Source organism: Xenopus laevis, chromosome 5L (assembly GCF_017654675.1).
Source record: "Xenopus laevis strain J_2021 chromosome 5L, Xenopus_laevis_v10.1, whole genome shotgun sequence".
In the NCBI taxonomy this organism is placed as follows: Eukaryota; Metazoa; Chordata; class Amphibia; order Anura; family Pipidae; genus Xenopus; species Xenopus laevis.
The window spans coordinates 61873502-61891595 of NC_054379.1; the positions used below are offsets into that span (position 1 = coordinate 61873502).

The window sequence follows — 18094 nt, forward strand, 5'->3', positions numbered from 1 at the left end:
CTTATGAAATGTATGACATTCAAACATGACTGTTTCTGAGCTGCCATTTAATTTGAATTACTGTTCACAGCCTTGTACAGTATATTTTGAGTCCGTGCCTCAGCTCAGGTAAGTGACAGCAGGACAGAGCATATGCTGTGAATGAGTAGAAAAGAACATGGGGAGCTACTTGGGGCACAGATCTTCTCTGTTAAAGGATTGTGGGCTGGTGTATGTTGTGGTATGTATGTATGTATGTATAGTCGTTGAAATATAAATTCCACAATTGACCACAACCAGGTAAACCGATACAACCACAGATTATTTTCCAGAGGTTAAGCAATTTATTAAGATTTTCCAGCCCACGTGTTATATTGTATAGAGAACAGCCTTCAGAAGACCGTCTCTCTGTGTGTAAGAACTACCTATCTATCTTGGTGTTAGATCACCCATCTTTTAGCATATCAGCTGGGGATAATAAATACTAAAACACTCATCACAAATGGTTTTCAACACATTCTATAGGTTAATAACCTATTTTGCATTCTTTAGAATCTACTACCTGACTATGGGTTATAATCTTTTGAAGTAGTCAGGAATTAAGAAATGTATGCATTACTTTATACAGCTGTCATTTGTAAATACTTAAAGGGATACTGTCATGAAAAAAAAACAAAATTCAAAATGAATCAGTTAATAGTGCTGCTCCAGCAGAATTCTGCACTGAAATCCATTTCTCAAAAGAGCAAACAGATTTTTTTATATTCAATTTTGAAATCTGACATGGGGCTAGACATTTTGTCAATTTCCCAGCTGCCCCAAGTCATGAGACTTGTGCTCTGCTAAACTTCAATCACTCTTTACTGCTGTACTGCAAGTTTGATTGATATCACCCCCTCCCTTTTCCCCCCCAGCATCCAAACAAAAGAACAATGGGAAGGTAACCAGATAGCAGCTCCCTGACACAAGATAACAGCTGCCTGGTAGATCTAAGAACAGCACTCAATAGTTAAAACCCATGTCCCACCGAGACACATTCAGTTACATTGAGAAGGAAAAACAGCAGCCTGCCAGAAAGCATTTCTCTCCTAAAGTGCAGGCACAAGTCACATGACCAGGGGCAGCTGGGAAATTGACAAAATGTCTAGCCCCATGTCAGATTTCAAAATTTAATAGAATCGGTTTGCTCTTTTGAGAAATGGATTTCAGTGCATAATTCTGCTGGAGTAGCACTATTAACTGATGCGATTTGAAAAAAACATGTTTTCCCATGACAGTATCCCTTTAAGTTTTGTGCTCTAACATTAGGTCCAATATAAAGTCCATATCTGTTTAGAGCCATACATAGGCCCCATACACATTACTACAGTACAGAACCCCAAAAATACCGTGTAGCATTCGTTGCCTACTTCTTTGTTCTTTAGTTCTCTTTACAGCTTTCTATAAATTCCATCCAGTGAGTTGACATTTTTTTCGCAGCTAATAAGAATCGTATTTCCATTTTAGTTTAGTGTAATTATGACATCAAAAAATAATAGAGACAGGGACCTAAAGCCTGTAAACTATATATAGTAGAGGTTATATAAAGTGGTTTTGTACAAATCTGCCGGTAAACCATCCAGACCTGGATGCTTGTTGGATTCATTCCATATATGCTGAGTATGCCATTTTTGTCATATTCCTATATTGGATTAATCTATAGAGGTTGATAGAAATATAAATCAGAGTAAAAGCTAAACGCTTAAAAAGAAGGGAAGAGGATGATTAACATTGAGTTTATATGATGTGCCTGACCAACCCATTATCTAAAGAGCCCAAAAATAAATTTCTGCAAAAAATTGTTTAAGATCTTTAAAAAAAAATGTATTGCTTTCGAGGGGACATGATTACACTTTACAAGTACATTAGAGGACATTATAGACAAATAGCAGGGGACCTTTTTACCCATAAAGTGGATCACCGTACCAGAGGCCACCCCTTTAGACTAGAAGAAAAGAACTTTCATTTGAAGCAACTTAGGGTGGTCTTCACAGCCAGGACAGTGAGGTGTGTTTGTGGAATGCACTGCCGGGTGATGTTGTGATGGCTGATTCAGTTAATGCCTTTAAGAATGGCTTGGATGATTTTTTGGACAGACATAATATCAAAGGCTATTGTGATACTAAAGTCTATAGTTAGTATAGGTATGGGTATATATAATTTATGTGAAAGTAGGGAAGGAGTGTGTGTATGGATGCTGGGTTTACATTTGGAGGGGTTGAACTTGATGGACTTTGTCTTTTTTCAACCCAATGTATCTATTTAACCCTTGACATACCATGATCTTACAGGGGAACTATCATGACATGAAAAGAAAGTACAAATAGCTGAAGCATAAAGAAGCATTTTCTTGACCAAGTTTCTGTACCAGATTCAGTACCTACTCTTCCCCTCCATTTTCCTTCCTTGCTACTGGCAGCTTTTCAAGTTTCGCTGTCACTGCTGAACAGACATAACAAGGAGTGGAAAGAGTTTTATATAGAAACTCTTTACACATGAGTAGGTAATCCACTTCATTCAGAGATCATTGTGCAATGTGTTTTAAGGCTGGTTAGTATAGTAACATTGTGCAGGGTTCTGGTCTATAGTGGTCTTCAGAATGAACCCAACATTTCAGGGCCCGCATCTTCTCTAGAGTTCACTCTGTATTCTGTGTATGGTTGTAAACTTGTAGCCAAGAGAACAGAATAATCATGGATCATAAAATAACAACAAGGTACGACAAGTATACAGTATCATACTGTACTGGAATCTTGCCTGCCAAAGCTGCCTTTTGACTACATTAGCAAAAGCATGTTTTTGTAGGGCTGGCAAAAAAAAAATCATCATCAAGTGACACTTGAGTGCCTTGTATTTCAGAAGACAGTTCATTCTGTCCATCTGCAGAATTTTCTCTTTCAAAAAAATTCAGAATTTTCTGCCAGTTTTCAACATATTTATTTTACATTGTTTCTAATAACGAGGGTAAGTTGTTGCTGAATTTGTCGCACTGCCATTGCAAAGACTGCACCATATTATGAGTTTCCAAGATAAATTGTTTTGCCACAGGGGTCCTCTCCCTGACAGTACGAAGGTTATGTTTAGGGATGCACCGAATCCAGGATTCAGTTCGGGATTCAGCCTTTTTCAGCAGGATTCGGATTCAGCCGAATCCTTATGGCCAGCCGAACCAAATCTGAATCCTAATATGCATATGCAAATTATGGGCGGGGAGGGAAATCGCATGACTTTGTCAAAAACATGTTTTCCCCTTCCCACCCCTAATCTGCATATGCAAATTAGGATTCCGTTCGGTATTCGGCCGAATCTTTCGTGGAGGATTCGGGGGTTCGGCAGAATCCAAAATAGTGGATTCGGTGCATCCCTAGTTCTGTTACAACAGGGATAATTCACTTTATGCAGCAAGAGTGGCAAAAATAGTGCCCTTCAGCTTGGCTATAGCTAAAGCTGTGGTGCAGTTAAAAGGGTTATTCACCTTTAAATTAACTTTTAATTTGCAATTGGTTTTAATTTTTTGTTATTTTTGTTTTTTTTAAGCAGCTCTCTAGTTTGCAATTTCAGCAATCTGGTTGAATGGGGAGGACCTGAATAGAAAAGGGGTGAATTTAAAAGTAGCAATAATAAAAAAAAAGTGCTTTATAGAGAATTTGTTTAAATGGGTGACCCCCATTCAAAAACTAGAAAGAGTCAGAAGAAGGCAAATAATTAAAAACTATATATAAAAATTGAAAAGTTGCTTACAATTTGTCATTCTATAACACACTAAAAGTTAATATAAAGGGGCAGGACTTGGTCCTTGATGGAGTAGCAGCACGCAGTTAGAGTTCCTGCATATTAAAGGAGAAGGAAAGCTACGGAGGCATTTTATTGCCAATAGATTAGCTGCAATAGTGCAAGCTAGAATGCTATATTTATTCTGTAGAATGTTTTACCATACCGGAGTAAAAAGCTCTAGAAACTCTAGCATAGGAGCTGCAGTATTAACATGGTGTGACATCACTTCCTGCCTGAGTCTCTCCCTGCTCTGGGCTCAGATTACAGCAGAGAAGGGAGGGGTGGGGGGAGAGGAACAAACTGAGCATGCTCTTGCCCAGGACAATGAGGTTTAAGCTGAAGGCAGGAAGTCTGATACAGAAGCCCATGAGTACACAATAGAAGGAAAGAAATGTGCTGTTTCTTTTGTCAGAGGACTCAGAGCAGCATTACTTTGGGGGTTTACTGGTATATTTAGATGGACCTTTCTGATTAGACTTACTTAGTTTTAACCTTTCCTTCTCCTTTAAGGCTCTATTTACCAGAGATTGGCCACACTATCACTACCCACATTTAAAGAAATGCTGGCGTAACTTGGAGCAGATTTACACTCGGACCTAGCGGGAGCGGTAAAAGAGCTAATGTCAGAGCTCCGCTCCATTGGAGAGCGGACTGATCATCTAGAGGGGAAAATGTCGGAACTCGTCATGGCACACAACGCAATAGTGGATTTAACACACATATTAGAAGATGAAGTGACCGGACTTGAAACTAAGTTAGCAGATCTAGAAGATTGCAACAATCTACGCTTATGGGGCATATCGGAAGAGATCAAAGAAGATGGCCTTGAGGAGTTTTAACAGGGGGTTTTAAAGTACTTATTACCTCAAATGGAACACTTGCTCCTGTGGATAGACAGGGTGCATAGACTGCCTAAATCTAAAAACGCCAAGAACAGCCCCTAGAGACACAATTGCCCAAATACATTTCTTCCAGGCCAAGGAGTAGATAGCTCACTGCAACGCAAAATAACTTCCCGACCCCTTATGAGAGCATAAAATATTTGCGGAACTCTCCATACAAACAATACAACGCAGAAAAGAGTTTCAACCGATCACTGCAGTATTACGCAGCAATGAGATTCCCTACAGGTTTAATTCCCCACAAAGCTCATCATTCTACAGGACAACAAAGCGTACTTTGCACAGTCACCAACAGAAAGCGATGCTGGAAGAGTGGAAGCTCAGTGCACCAAGCACGCCACAACAACTATCACCACAGTTGGCAGAGCAGGAAAACCTCACCAACACAAAACCAGTAAGCACACCATCCCCAGCATCTTGACTAACTGGAAAGTACAGCCGGAGCTTCACCTGTCTATATATACCAAAACTCAACCTAGAGTGCAGACCACAGAGAAGAGCAAAACCCAACTAAACGCAACTTCCTCAACTACCTGCACCACTCGATGATCGATCCCAAATGGGAAACAGGTTTTCAATGTCCAAAGGATAGATAAAGCCATTGGTTAACTGTTTGTATTTAAACTTAAGTTAAACATGTACTTCAAGTTTTATTTTCTGTCATGGAACTAAGTACCACTGTCAAAGAGACAATATTATAAATTCATCATGCCTTAACCTGTGCAGATGCTACTGCCACCCCCCACACGGGAGTATCTCTCTATTGCTGGATAGCCCCGGAAGCATGGCCTGTTTCAGTTAGCAATGCTACCCAGCCCAAGTTAATGATTTCCCTTTCTTTACTAACTACTAGGAAGGCACTTCAACCTCTAAAGAGCGTTCAGATTATACAGTTAGGTCCATAAATCTTTGGATAGAGACAACTTTTTTCTAATTTTGGTTCTGTACATTCCCACAATGAATTTTAAATGAAACAACACAGATGGAGTTGAACTGCAGACTTGCAGCTTTCATTCAGTGGGTTGAACAAAAAGATTGTATAAAAATGTGAGGAACTAAAGCCTTTTTTAACACAATCACTTCATTTCAGAGGTCCAAAAGCAATTGCTCAAAGGCTATTTCATGGGCAGGTGCAGGCAATTCCTTTGTTATGTCATTATCAATGAAGCAGATAAAAGCCCTGGAGTTGATTTGAGGGGCGGGGGTGCTTGTATGTGGAAGATTTTGCTGTGAACAGACAACATGCAGTCAAAGAAGCTCTCCATACAGGTGAAACAAGCCATCCATAAGCTACAAAAACAGAAAAAACCCATCCGAGAAATTGCTACAATATTAGGAGTGGCAAAATGTAGTTTGGTACATCCTACGATAGAAAGAAAGCACTGGTGAACTCAGCAACACAAAAAGACCTGGATATCCACAGAAGACAACAGTGGTGGATGATCGCAGAATCATTTCCATGGTGAAGAGAAACTACATCACAACAGCCAAACAAGTGAACAACACTCTCCAGGAGGTAGGCATATCAATATCCATGTCTACCTTAAAGAGAAGGCTGCATGAAAGTAAATACAGAGGGTGCACTGCAAGGTGCAAGCCACTTATAAGCATCAAGAATTGAAAAGCTAGATCGGACTTTGCTAATTTTTTAATTCTAACATCCAGCACAGTTCTGGAAAAACATTCTTTGGACAGATGAAAGCAAGATCAACCACAACCAGAATCATGGCAAGAAAAAAGTATGGAGAAGGCGTGTAACAGCTCATGATCCAAAGCATACCAAATCATCTATAAAAGATGGCGGAGGCAGTGTGATGGCTTGGGCGTGCATGGCTGCCAGTGGCACTGGGACACTAGTGTTTATCAATGACACAGGACAGAAGCAGCCAAATGAATTCTGAGGTGTTCAGAGACCAGTGGCGTAACTAGATGTTACTGGGCCCCACAGCAAATTCATTTTATTTCCCCAAACATAACCACAAATTTCCCTTTTTTACCAATATATATTGAAATTGCTCATTAATTAGGGCCTCATGGGGCCCCTATACCTTCTGGGCCCCTCTGCAGCCGCAGGGTCTGCTTCCTCTGTAGTTACGCCCCTGTCAGAGACATACTGTCTGCTCAAATCCAGCTAAATGCAGTCAAATTGATTGGAAGGTGTTTCATAATACAGATGGACAATGACCCAAAACATACAGCCAAAGCAACCCAAGGCCAAGTCAGTCATCAGATCTGAACCCAATTGAGCATGCATTTCACTTTTTGAAGACAGAAAGGCCCATGAACAAACAGCAACTGAAAGCTGCTGCAGTAAAGGCCTGGCAGAGCATTAAAAAGGAGGAAACCCAGAATCTGGTGATGAATTCAAGACTTCAGGTTGTCATTGCCAGCAAAGGGTTTTCAACCAAGTATTAGAAATGAACATTTCATTTTCAGTTTTTTAATTGTCCAATTACTTTTGAGCCCCTAAAATGAAGTGGTTATGTTAAAAAAAGGTTTTAGTTCCTCACAGAGGTGCTTCGCTTATGAGGCAAGTTGAGGCTGTCACCTCAGGCGGCATCGCCCCACTTGGTACTTTAAGAGCGAATTTCCGGGGGAGGGGGGCAGCAGCAACTGCTGCTGCCTCAGGCAACCGAGGGGCCAGGACCGCCCCTGGTTCCTCACATTTTGTATGCAATCTTTTTGTACAACCCACTGAATTAAAGATGCAAGTCTGCAGTTCAACTGCATCTGAGTTGTTTCATTTAAAATTCATTGTGGTAATGTACAGAACCCAAAAAGTTGTCTCTGTCCAAATATCAACTATTTATCAAAACTAAAACAATATATACTCTGTATAAGCATAATCATGGTACCTTAACAACAATCCTCAACAGAGAGATACTACAATATAAGCTGACATATGTGTCATTGTTAGGGCGTATAGCAATAGTCAAAATGTTACTCTTAACAGAGATTTTGTATATGCTTTGAACAATTCCTATACTTCCCCCAGAATTTTTCTCTCTCTCAATACAGAGGCTGGTGTTGGGATTTATTTGGGATGGCAAAAGGAAACAAATTACAAAATACACTTTATACAGACCAAGACTCTCAGGGAGCCTTGGGGTGCCGAATGTTATGGAATATCATAAGGCGATCATACTAGAGCCAATACTCTACTTGACAATAACTAAGCCTGATAAACATTGAGTGGACATTGAGAAACAGGCTACACTTCCACTGGATCTATTAGGGCTCCTATGGTCCCAAAAAGTCATCAATCCACACAAAAGTAACCTTTCCTTACAAACAGTTAAAGCCCTGCTCACAATCTGGAGGAAAACCAGGAAACACTGTTCAAACTGTTCAAATTTAAATTCTCCCCACTACAACAAATAATCAGTCTAGAAAGAGAAATACCGCATATCATTGCGAAACAGAATAAATAAGGCCATTTGGAACACTGACCCAGTACTACAAAACAATATGCACTGCCCCATGCAGATCATTTTAAATATCTTCAAATCCATCACTATGTCTCCATACAGGCAAAGTTTCCTCTAGCACAAAAGACATGACTAGAAACCGTGTGTCTGCAAGATAACCACTCAAAAGGCATGGTATCATCGCTGTTCAAGCTATTGATGTCAGGATACTCTGAGAACAAAATCAAACATGTTAAGCTGGGAAAACAAACAAATGGAGACCTCAGATTGGGAATACGCCCTCCAGAATATCAAAAAAGTAACCAGATGTAGAAACCACCTGCTGCTGAAATGGTACCTAATCCCACACAAACTGGCATATATATACCCAGGTACTTCACCGATGTGCTGGAGACAATGTGGAACTGTTGGAGACCTAACACACATTCTGGGAATGCCATAAAAATGGCTCCCATGTGGAAGGAAATCGAAGACACCATTGTTGCTAAGTTGAGTATTACAATAACACGGACACCGGCCATAGGGTCTGGGCCCACCGGTGCTGCCGCATCAGGGCCCCTTTCAGGCCCCTCCCACTCCCCCCCTCCCCCCCTTGGGGTGGTGGAGGTCAGGCAGGCTGTGTGCTGGTGATCAAGGCCCTCGCCCCCCTCCCCAGGCTTAAATCCAGCTCTGCCCCTCTGCATCCCCTGGCGCCTCCCCTGCTGGTGCCTACCAGTGTGCATCTGGCGGTGGGGGTGGAGTTTTCACGGCACAGTCTGTGTGCAGTGGTTCTGGGCCAGCGGGGGCCCACGAGTGCTGGTGATCAAGTCCATCTCCCAAGGCTTAAATCCAGTTTTGCCCCTCTACGTCCCCACCGCAGGGGGGGGGGGGGAGTTTTCACAGCTCAGTCTGTGTGGGGCCCACAAGGTTTTTTCCTGGTGTCCCGCCAGCCCAGTCCAACCCTGGCGTTGATATACATATTTCCACCAGGCCTAGAAGGCGGAGAAGCATTCACATGCTATTTGGTGGAAGGTGTGGAGACAGGAACAAATACTGGAAATATGCAGACAAATGCTGCCATTACCTGTAGGATATACCAATGCAAAACAAACAAATTGAAATGGGACAACAAAGCGCTTAACATAGAAATAGGTTATAACTGAAGTACTTTCTTTCTTCCTTCTACCCTTTCCCCTCATCCGCCTTTATAATACTAACATCCCCCTCACACGGTATACCAGAAAATTTATGAAAATGTACATGTAATATGTACATCTCCCTGTTAAAATTCAACAAAGAAAGATTTTAAACTAAAAGTTAACTTAAAGGTGAGCTATATTTTTAAGGATGTTGATTTGCAGTCTTACTATACAGAATTTGATATACAAAAATAATATGGTATTGCTGCTGGTCTTTATCAGTATATCTCTCCATTGCACCTCACCTCAATCTCCTCACATTTATCGCTCAATGTTCCTTTTTCAGCAGGATTCGGATTCGGCCAAATCCTTCTGCCCGGCTGAACCGAATCCGAATTTGCATATACAAAATAGCGGCGGGAGGGAAATCACGTGATTTTTTGTCACAAAACAAGGAAGTAAAAAATGTTTTCCCCTTCCCAACCCTAATTTGCATATGCAAATTCGGATTCGATATTGGGAATCCAAAATAGTGGATTCGGTGCATCCCTGTTTTTAGATTCCAAAATAAAGGGGTATAAACACAGCAAAAAGAGTTGTACTCAATAAAGCTGCTATTTATTGTAGGGCACCCTCCCCAATTAGGGACCGCCGTATGGGGTTTACCTTGACGTGGTATGGCGGCTTACCAATTTTATGATCATAACTTTAACAAAAAACCCTGTTTTTCTTTTTTTAGACAGGGGATTTTTGTATTTAAATATTTTTTTATATGGCCTTAGGAGTGCACCCACAACCCCCCTCTTGCACCCTCCCCAATAAGACAGTGGTAATTGGGGAGTAGAGATGTGAACATTTACTCCCAAACTTCTTAGAATCTGAAGAAAAAAAAAAACTGTTTTTTGTAATTGTGTAAGCAAATGTGTTAGGCCCCTCTATCTCCAGTCACCTTTTCTAGAGACCCTGCATGCACCAAACAAAAGGATAGTATTATCCTGTGAATTTTAACACTAATGTACTACTGTACAGTGCTATAGGAAATAGCTATACAGATAAGCAGGAAAAAAACAGCTATAAAAGTACCCAACAACAACCCTGCCCTAGTGGTAAAAATGTATTTGCACTGCAATATATATGTAAAAATATGTAAAAAAACAAAAACAAAACATATTTCCTCATAACATTTGTTCCATTCACTTAACCTACATGTCAAAATATGTTTATAAATTTAGTGTGGTGCCCAAAACTGCAATGCATACTCAATTGCAGGCCCTTCTAGCGGAGAATTAATATCATTATTTCATGCTTTAAGTCAATGCTCTTTATTATATAAGAAAGTATGTTGTTAGCTTGAGCATACTGTGAGGAGTTACAAAATGTCTTTTATAGACAACTTCTAAATACCAATACCCAAAGCAGTGGCAGGGGGTCTGGATCATGGGTGTTGTATATTTCCTCAGCCATGTCAAAATTCAAACATACCGCCCACCTGCTCATTTGCAGTGTCGGAGGGGCAGGGTAGGGCTGGGGGTTTTGGTAGAAATCAAAACCTGAAAGGGTGCCACAAATAACTAATATGGGTACACTTACCAAGTTGAAACTGTGGTCCAGGTGCATAAGCCCCAGACCATAAGCTGGGGTCGGAATAAACTCGCAGCAATACAGTTGAAAAGAGCCTTATACACACCATAATAACCACAGGGCCACAAATATAAAGTAAAAAAATCTCCATTTCTCTGTTCACATTTAATGATAAACATCAATGGTATTGCTTTCTGTTTTGGTTTGAGGACAGGTGCATGCAGGCCCCCATTGAATATTTTTTGTAGGGATCTGGAACTGTGAAGGTACAGTATGCCAGTGATCCTAACCCCAAAAACGGTGTAAAGGAGATGTCCATCCAAAAACAAAACTGCTGTGTTTTTGTTCTAATAAATTAGAGGATTATAGTTCTCTTTAGAACTACATAAAATTCCTGTAAAAATAAAAAAATAAAATAAATTTTAGATTCCTTTATTACAAATACATTACATAAATTTACAAAAACATCTTTTGACTTTTCTAAAAGGATGCTCAATAAATATTTACATAAAAAGGTTATTTCTAAGTGAACCATTTCAATAAAAAGTATTGTACAATATAGTCAAATATTTCAAAGTCCCAGTTCATGGTAAGGTAGTGGTCAATATTGTTAAGGTGTGCACTTAAGTAATATATACTACTAGGGTCTAGAATTTACACATACATATAGGATCTAGATCCTTTCAGTCCAAAGATTTTTCTAATTCATTTGTGCATTCAACCAAACATTTCTTGAGATGCATATGTCATATATAGGAACCCGTCTTCATCCTTATGGTCCTTATAAAGTTCAGCCATTGTAAGAGACATACTGGCAAGGCTCTTGTTGTTCACAAGTAGGTAGAATGCCTGTGTAGCAGATAAGTTCATGCGATTTCTGCACAAAGAAGCAAAAAAAAAAAAAAAAAAAAAAAACATGCATAAAAGGTTGCATACAAAAATATCCTAAACTTTCTTGAATGTAAGGTATCTTACAGTAATATATTTTATACACTGAAGTTGTGTGTCTGGCTAGGTACAGGAGTAATTATAACCTGTGCTTCATTGCTTTAGGGACTTTATGATTAAACAGACATGAACTTTTAATAGGTACTGGTATGGGACCAATTATCCAGAATGTTTGGGACCTGGGTTTTCCTGGATAACCGATCTTCATACCTTAGTTTGGATCAAGTACAAGGTATGGTTTTATTTTTACAAAATAAAAGGAAATCAGTTTTAGACATTTGGATTATTTGGATAAATTGGAGTCTATGGGAGACAGACTTTCTGTAATTCAGAGCTTTCTGGATAATTGGTTCCCAGATAACTGATCCTATACCTGTACTTAAGCTTTTACTTACTTTTACTTTATAATGTTAACACACAAGTATTTAGGAACAGGTCATAAATTCAAAAAATATTGATGGAAGAACAAACTTACAACAGCATGAAAAGTCTATAAACACTGACAAAACCAAACTCAAAAATGATGAACTTATTTGGACCACATAAGTGGATATCTGCTGTATTAAACATGATGACAACCAGTGTACTGAAACTCATATGAGGATCTTTTCCTCAAGTCATTATCATTAAATTATAGGATGAACTTATTTGGACCACATAAGTGGATATCTGCTGTATTAAACATGACAACCAGTGTACTGAAACTCATATGAGGATCTTTTCCTCAAGTCATTATCATTAAATTATAGGATAGGACAGCTGAAGACAGAAAATAGCTATAAAGCATAACACATTCAGTAATACAGACATTCTGCAGAAAATATTGTGCATTTAAATCTAGACTCAATTACCTTTAATGGTCATGGTGCTGGATAAAATTGCAGATGCTTCCATGATTTACTTACATATTCTGCCACCTATTTATCTCCCACTGTCCATTTCTAAGAGTATCAACACTATGTTAACCTGATTATACTGGGAAACCTCTCCTACGATAATACTACCTACTGTACATTACGAATCCCAGTAGACTCTGGTGGACTTGTCACCCCCCAACTTGTATATGTATTATGTGTCTGCCAAAATAGCCACAATCCCACCATAAATAATGCAGCAACTATACTTGAATGCCACATTGTTCATTATAATTCCCCGGAAGCCCTAAAAAACACACAAAAAAACCCTGCAGTATAGAGGACTTAATCCTAACAAAAAAATGTCACTAGCTAGTCTTGAAACATTGTGGAAATACTTACTGATCACAATAATTCCCTCTATAATTTAACCCAGCCCCATCCGAGGAAGATTCCAGACCTTATGGGCAAATGCTGATCTTTTGTGACCTTAATTTAACAGTTCAGTGTGAAAATAAAAACTGTGTAAATACATAGGCTGTGCAAAATAAAAAATGTTTCCAATATAGTTAGGCAAAAATGTAATGTATAAAGACTGGAGTGACTGGATGTCTAACATAAAAGCCAGAACACTACTTGCTGCTTTTGAGCTGTAGAACTCTGAGATAGTCAGCGACTTGAAGGGGGGGGGGGGGCACATGGTACATATCTGTTCAGTGAGTTTGCAATTGATCATGCAGCTCAGATTCAAAAGCAACAGATATGATCCATGTGGTCCCCCCCTCAAGTCTCTGATTGGTTACGGCCTGGTAACCAGTCAGTGTAAACCAAGAGAGCTGAAAAGCAGGAAGTACTGTTCTGGCTATTATGACATCCAGTCACTCCAGCCTTTATACATTACATTTTTGCCTAACTATATTAGAAACATTTTTTTATTTTGCACATCCTATTTACCCAGTTTTTATTTGTACAATGAACAATTCCTTTAAAGGGGAACTATTGTAAAAATGAAAAATTAATATGAGTTTCATCACACTAAAAAAAGAAAAAGTTTCTAAATAAAATCAATTAAGAATTCTGCACGCTTTCTGAAATCAAGTTTAGCTTCACTATTCCTCTGTCAGCATCTGTTTCTCTTCATTCTGTCTTAAAGGAGACGGAAACCCTTTTGCGACAAACAGATGCCGAGAGAGGAATAGTGTAGATAAACTTGATTTCAGAAACAGTACATCATTTTGAATTGATTATAGTAAGAAAGTTTCTTTTTTTCAGTATGTTGAAGCTGTACTTATACTTATACTCATACACATACACACACACAAGTGTGCACTTATATATACAACTTTACTTTTCCTTCATTATAGTCTCTTCACAATCACATTTTTTTTTTATTTTTTAAATGGGCGTTGGTCTGGGCAGTCTCCCCTACAAAAGCCGCATATGCAGGTGGTGGGGGAGGATCTAGTCCAGATTGAAACCAAGGTTTTAAATTTTGATCACAGGTAAACAGGTTAGGGACCGCCGTATGGGGTTTACCTTGACGTGGTATGGCGGCTTACCAATTTTATGATCATAACTTTGTAACAAAAAACCCTGTTTTTTTTTTTTTTTTTAGACAGAGGATTATTGTATTTATATATATTTTTATATGGCCTTAGGAGTGCACCCACAACCCCCCTCTTATAGTGCGTATACCCTGGAGTCTATAAACAAATAAAAAAACAAGTGTACAAAACAAAGTATACATTATCCTATATCTGACATAAGTGATATCAGTGCTTTGATGCAAATGACAATGTATGGTAAATTTTAGAATGGACAATTAATGAATAAAAAAGTAAAGCTTCCAAACTGTTAAATCCATGTATACAATATATTTTGGGTGCCAGGGTCCACCGCCTCTCACTGTATGTAGTGTACCTTTGGATGTCTATTTAACATGTATTAACTTGTTCCTAATATTTTATATGTTAAAGTGACCTTTGGGGTGCCATCACTTACCACGGCTTATTTATTAACATTGGGTTATCAACAATTTGTACCTGGGCAGTAACCTTTGGCAACCAATTTTTTCCCATTATTCTACCTACCACGCTGGTAGAACTTGCCCACCTCCTATGCCAAATTTACAGGCCTATAATTTTCAGGGTGAGACTGTAAATCCTTTTTAAAATATTGGAACTACTTCACATACAAAGCTAGATGACAAAATCAGAAAAAGTGTCCTTAAACAGAACTTAGCTCTGTAAGAGAATTTTCCGTCAGGCCCTGTTGCCTTGTTCACAATAACTTTTGAGCTAAGTACTATATCATTTGACGAGGACTGAGCAATCTGTGCCCCTAGCAAGATAAATAAAATATTTTTCATCATAAATATAATGTAATATGTATGAAAATACAATGGATTTAAAAAGCCCCATATACCCAGAGGACACCAATACCAGATATGTACAGCTTTATGGAGATATTTGATTTGTGCAGTTCAGAAACCCCAAAATTACCAAACTTTAATATTGCAGGACTAAAAAGCACTAAAAAGTTTGTATGGAAGTGAACTGGAATATATCCCCAGCGATAATTACTGTATAAAGAATTACTGTTCCATTACCATTTTATACTGTTCATTTGATATTGATCATATTATTGTGATAGGAGTGCTAATTTATCATGGGAACATGTGCCCTTTTGTGAACCTTGTGAGCATTTTAAGAATCAAAAAAAATTGTCTTTCATGATCAATATCCTTTTTAGAAGTCAAAACATCAAGTATTAAGGTTTATGTATGCATTATGATGTTATGTATAGTCTGTTGTAAACTATAAGACACTTTAAAGCTTTAGATTTATTTTAGCTGCACACCTCTCTTTAGAAGAATATACTTAATTTATGTTGCAGTACTATAAAAGATTCATGTAGTACAAGATATATTGAAACTTTCAGTTCCGCAAACTATACAAGATGTAAGGACTTTAGCATTTCAGATCATAAATCTATACTCTACACCATTATGAGGTTCAGAATAATGCCAGATTTGTAAATCCCCCACCCATTTACAATTTAAATAATACACACAGCATTTGTGTGCACGCAGACACAGCATCAGCATGCACACAAGGCAGATTTGGAGCTGAAACACTGAACCATGCCAAATTATGCCCCTTTCTACATCAGCAGAGAAAATGCAGTATGTGTTACTGGCCTAAGGATCCTTATAAAGGGAGTGTCTGTCCCTTTTTCACCTGCATTGATCCTTCATGTGTTCCACTTTTGGGCTGTGTTATTAGTTGACAACAAATGTAGTCATTTTTATTCAAAATTAGTTGCGTATAGAGCCAATATTAGCATTTGACCCCTGTATAAGAATACAGTTGTATTCTACACTGTTTATCTATGTAAACCTGTGCCCTATAACCAAATTCCAATGGTTCCTACCTAGCTATATATTTGCTTATTTATTTAACTGAATCAGTGCTTCATAAGTAAAAATGAATTGAAAAAATAGCTGCTCTCATGAAATGCATACAATTTATTCAACACTTTCTATAGGTGTACAGAGGTCAAAGAGTCATTGCACATAAGACAGAAAAAAAAATAAACCTATATATGGGTACTCTGTTTCTGTAGGGTAATAAACCTGTTATGGCACCAACAAGTTTATATAAACCTTTTTTTCATATGGTTAAAAGTATCAAGACACTAAAAAACAAACTACCCACCAGACTTGTTAAAACCACATCATAGGGTATAGGGCTTAATACATATGTTAAGCTTTATTACATGAAAATAGTGTACTATAATTGATTTAATAATGTATTTAATCATTTAGAGTACACATCAAATATGGTCAAATACATGTAATAAGTTCTATTTTCTATAAAGTGGTCTTAACAAGTCTGCTAAGTATTTTGTTTTGATGTCTGGATACTTCTAACAGTATGAGATAAAGGATAGGTTTAGATAAGACTAGTTGGTGCCATAACAAGAGTTAGGTATATTACCCTACACCCATTTGTAGGTTTCTTTTCCCTCTCTTATGCAGAATGAATCTTACTTTGGGGCACCTATAGAAAGTGTTGAATCATATACAATTCCATGCATTTCAGGTGTGCAGCTATTCTTTGAAATTAATGTTTTCTCTCGCTTATGCATTTCAGATATAAATACATAGTCTTTTACTAGTGCAGGGTAACAGTAGTTTATACATAGATACATGCAAAACCCTTTTTTCTGGCGTTACTGGTACTTTAAATAGGGAGGCCTTTAACATACTTTCCCCAGGTCTGCTTTCAAATCTATGCACCCCTAACATAGGCATATTTCAGTATTTTGCAAACTCTAGCCTGGCCTTAGGTGAAACTGGGCACATAAAACTAGGGGGACACAGATACACTGGCTCAGGCCCCTCACAAATAATTTTACTTTCATTTAGAGCATAGAGACTGGCATGGGCATAAACATTTTAGCATTGCAAATAGATAATTAGAAGCTTAGAACCATAAACAGCATGACACCAGTCTAATGTTTGGCAGTATACATACTTATAAAATAACAAGAAAGCCACATACCTAATAATATTTATAAATTGCATCATAGAGAGGTCCTTGGGAACAAGAAATTTTGTTTTGTCCAAAAGGGGTAGATATTTTTCTCTGCGGTATCTTTCAACAATCACCTGAAATAAAAATTGTTGCAAGTATATTTCATAGATTTTTTTTTTTTAAATTGCAAAGCCTAAAACATGGCTTTCTTCAGAATATAGTTTATATTACAAGAAAAGCCCAAAACTGATTCCATTCTACATTTCTGATTCATAAAATCCTTTTAACAAAATATGCAGAATTAGAAGAGAAATTATTTACCGGGATTTTTGTTGGAAATTTTGCCTTTATTCCAATGACTTCTTCTTTTCTGGATGCTGTGAAAGAACAATAATAAGGATAAAGCTTCTGTGTGAAAAATCCATTAAGAACAAAACAATATAATTACATTTACCCAGACTCTTTCTCTGCTTAAACGGCTGAGACATTTTTTGGTTAGACTGCATAGTTTGAAATACAAAATGCTGTCTTAGTGGGAAATTTTTATTGTTTGTTTTTTGGGGGATAAGGGTGGTAATTACAACCTTAACAAAATGGTATTAGCTTCTCCTCCTCAGTATATATAGGTGTGGCAGTAATATATGGTTTCACGTTTACTACCACAAAGGGGTGGGTCTTAACTGGCAGTTAGAATCATGAAATAAAATTCGCAAAATGGCATAACATAATAACAATCTGACACTGTTATCTCTATTAAGAGAGTAATAGATTAAGAGATGTAATAACAGCTAAAGAAAACAAATAAATGGTGGGCATGTATCTTCTAAGCCAAACATGCACAGTGAGATTCTGACTTGGTCGTTACTTCTTAATTGTGTTCTGCAAAGCTGACATGAATTAAGCAGATGAGCTGATTGCCCACTCTTACTTAAG

The 18094-nt window shown here is 38.1% G+C and overlaps 1 protein-coding gene across 1 annotated transcript; it reads right to left on the bottom strand.

The window, feature by feature from the left end:
* Positions 1–11237: 11237 nt before the first annotated feature.
* map1lc3c.L (microtubule associated protein 1 light chain 3 gamma L homeolog) lies at positions 11238–17765 on the bottom strand. Its single transcript, NM_001096942.1, is given in 4 exon segments — positions 11238–11698; positions 17189–17295; positions 17483–17538; positions 17616–17765. Coding segments are annotated over 4 exon segments (375 nt in total). The 5' UTR covers positions 17668–17765; the 3' UTR covers positions 11238–11538.
* Between the last annotated feature and the right edge of the window lie 329 nt (positions 17766–18094).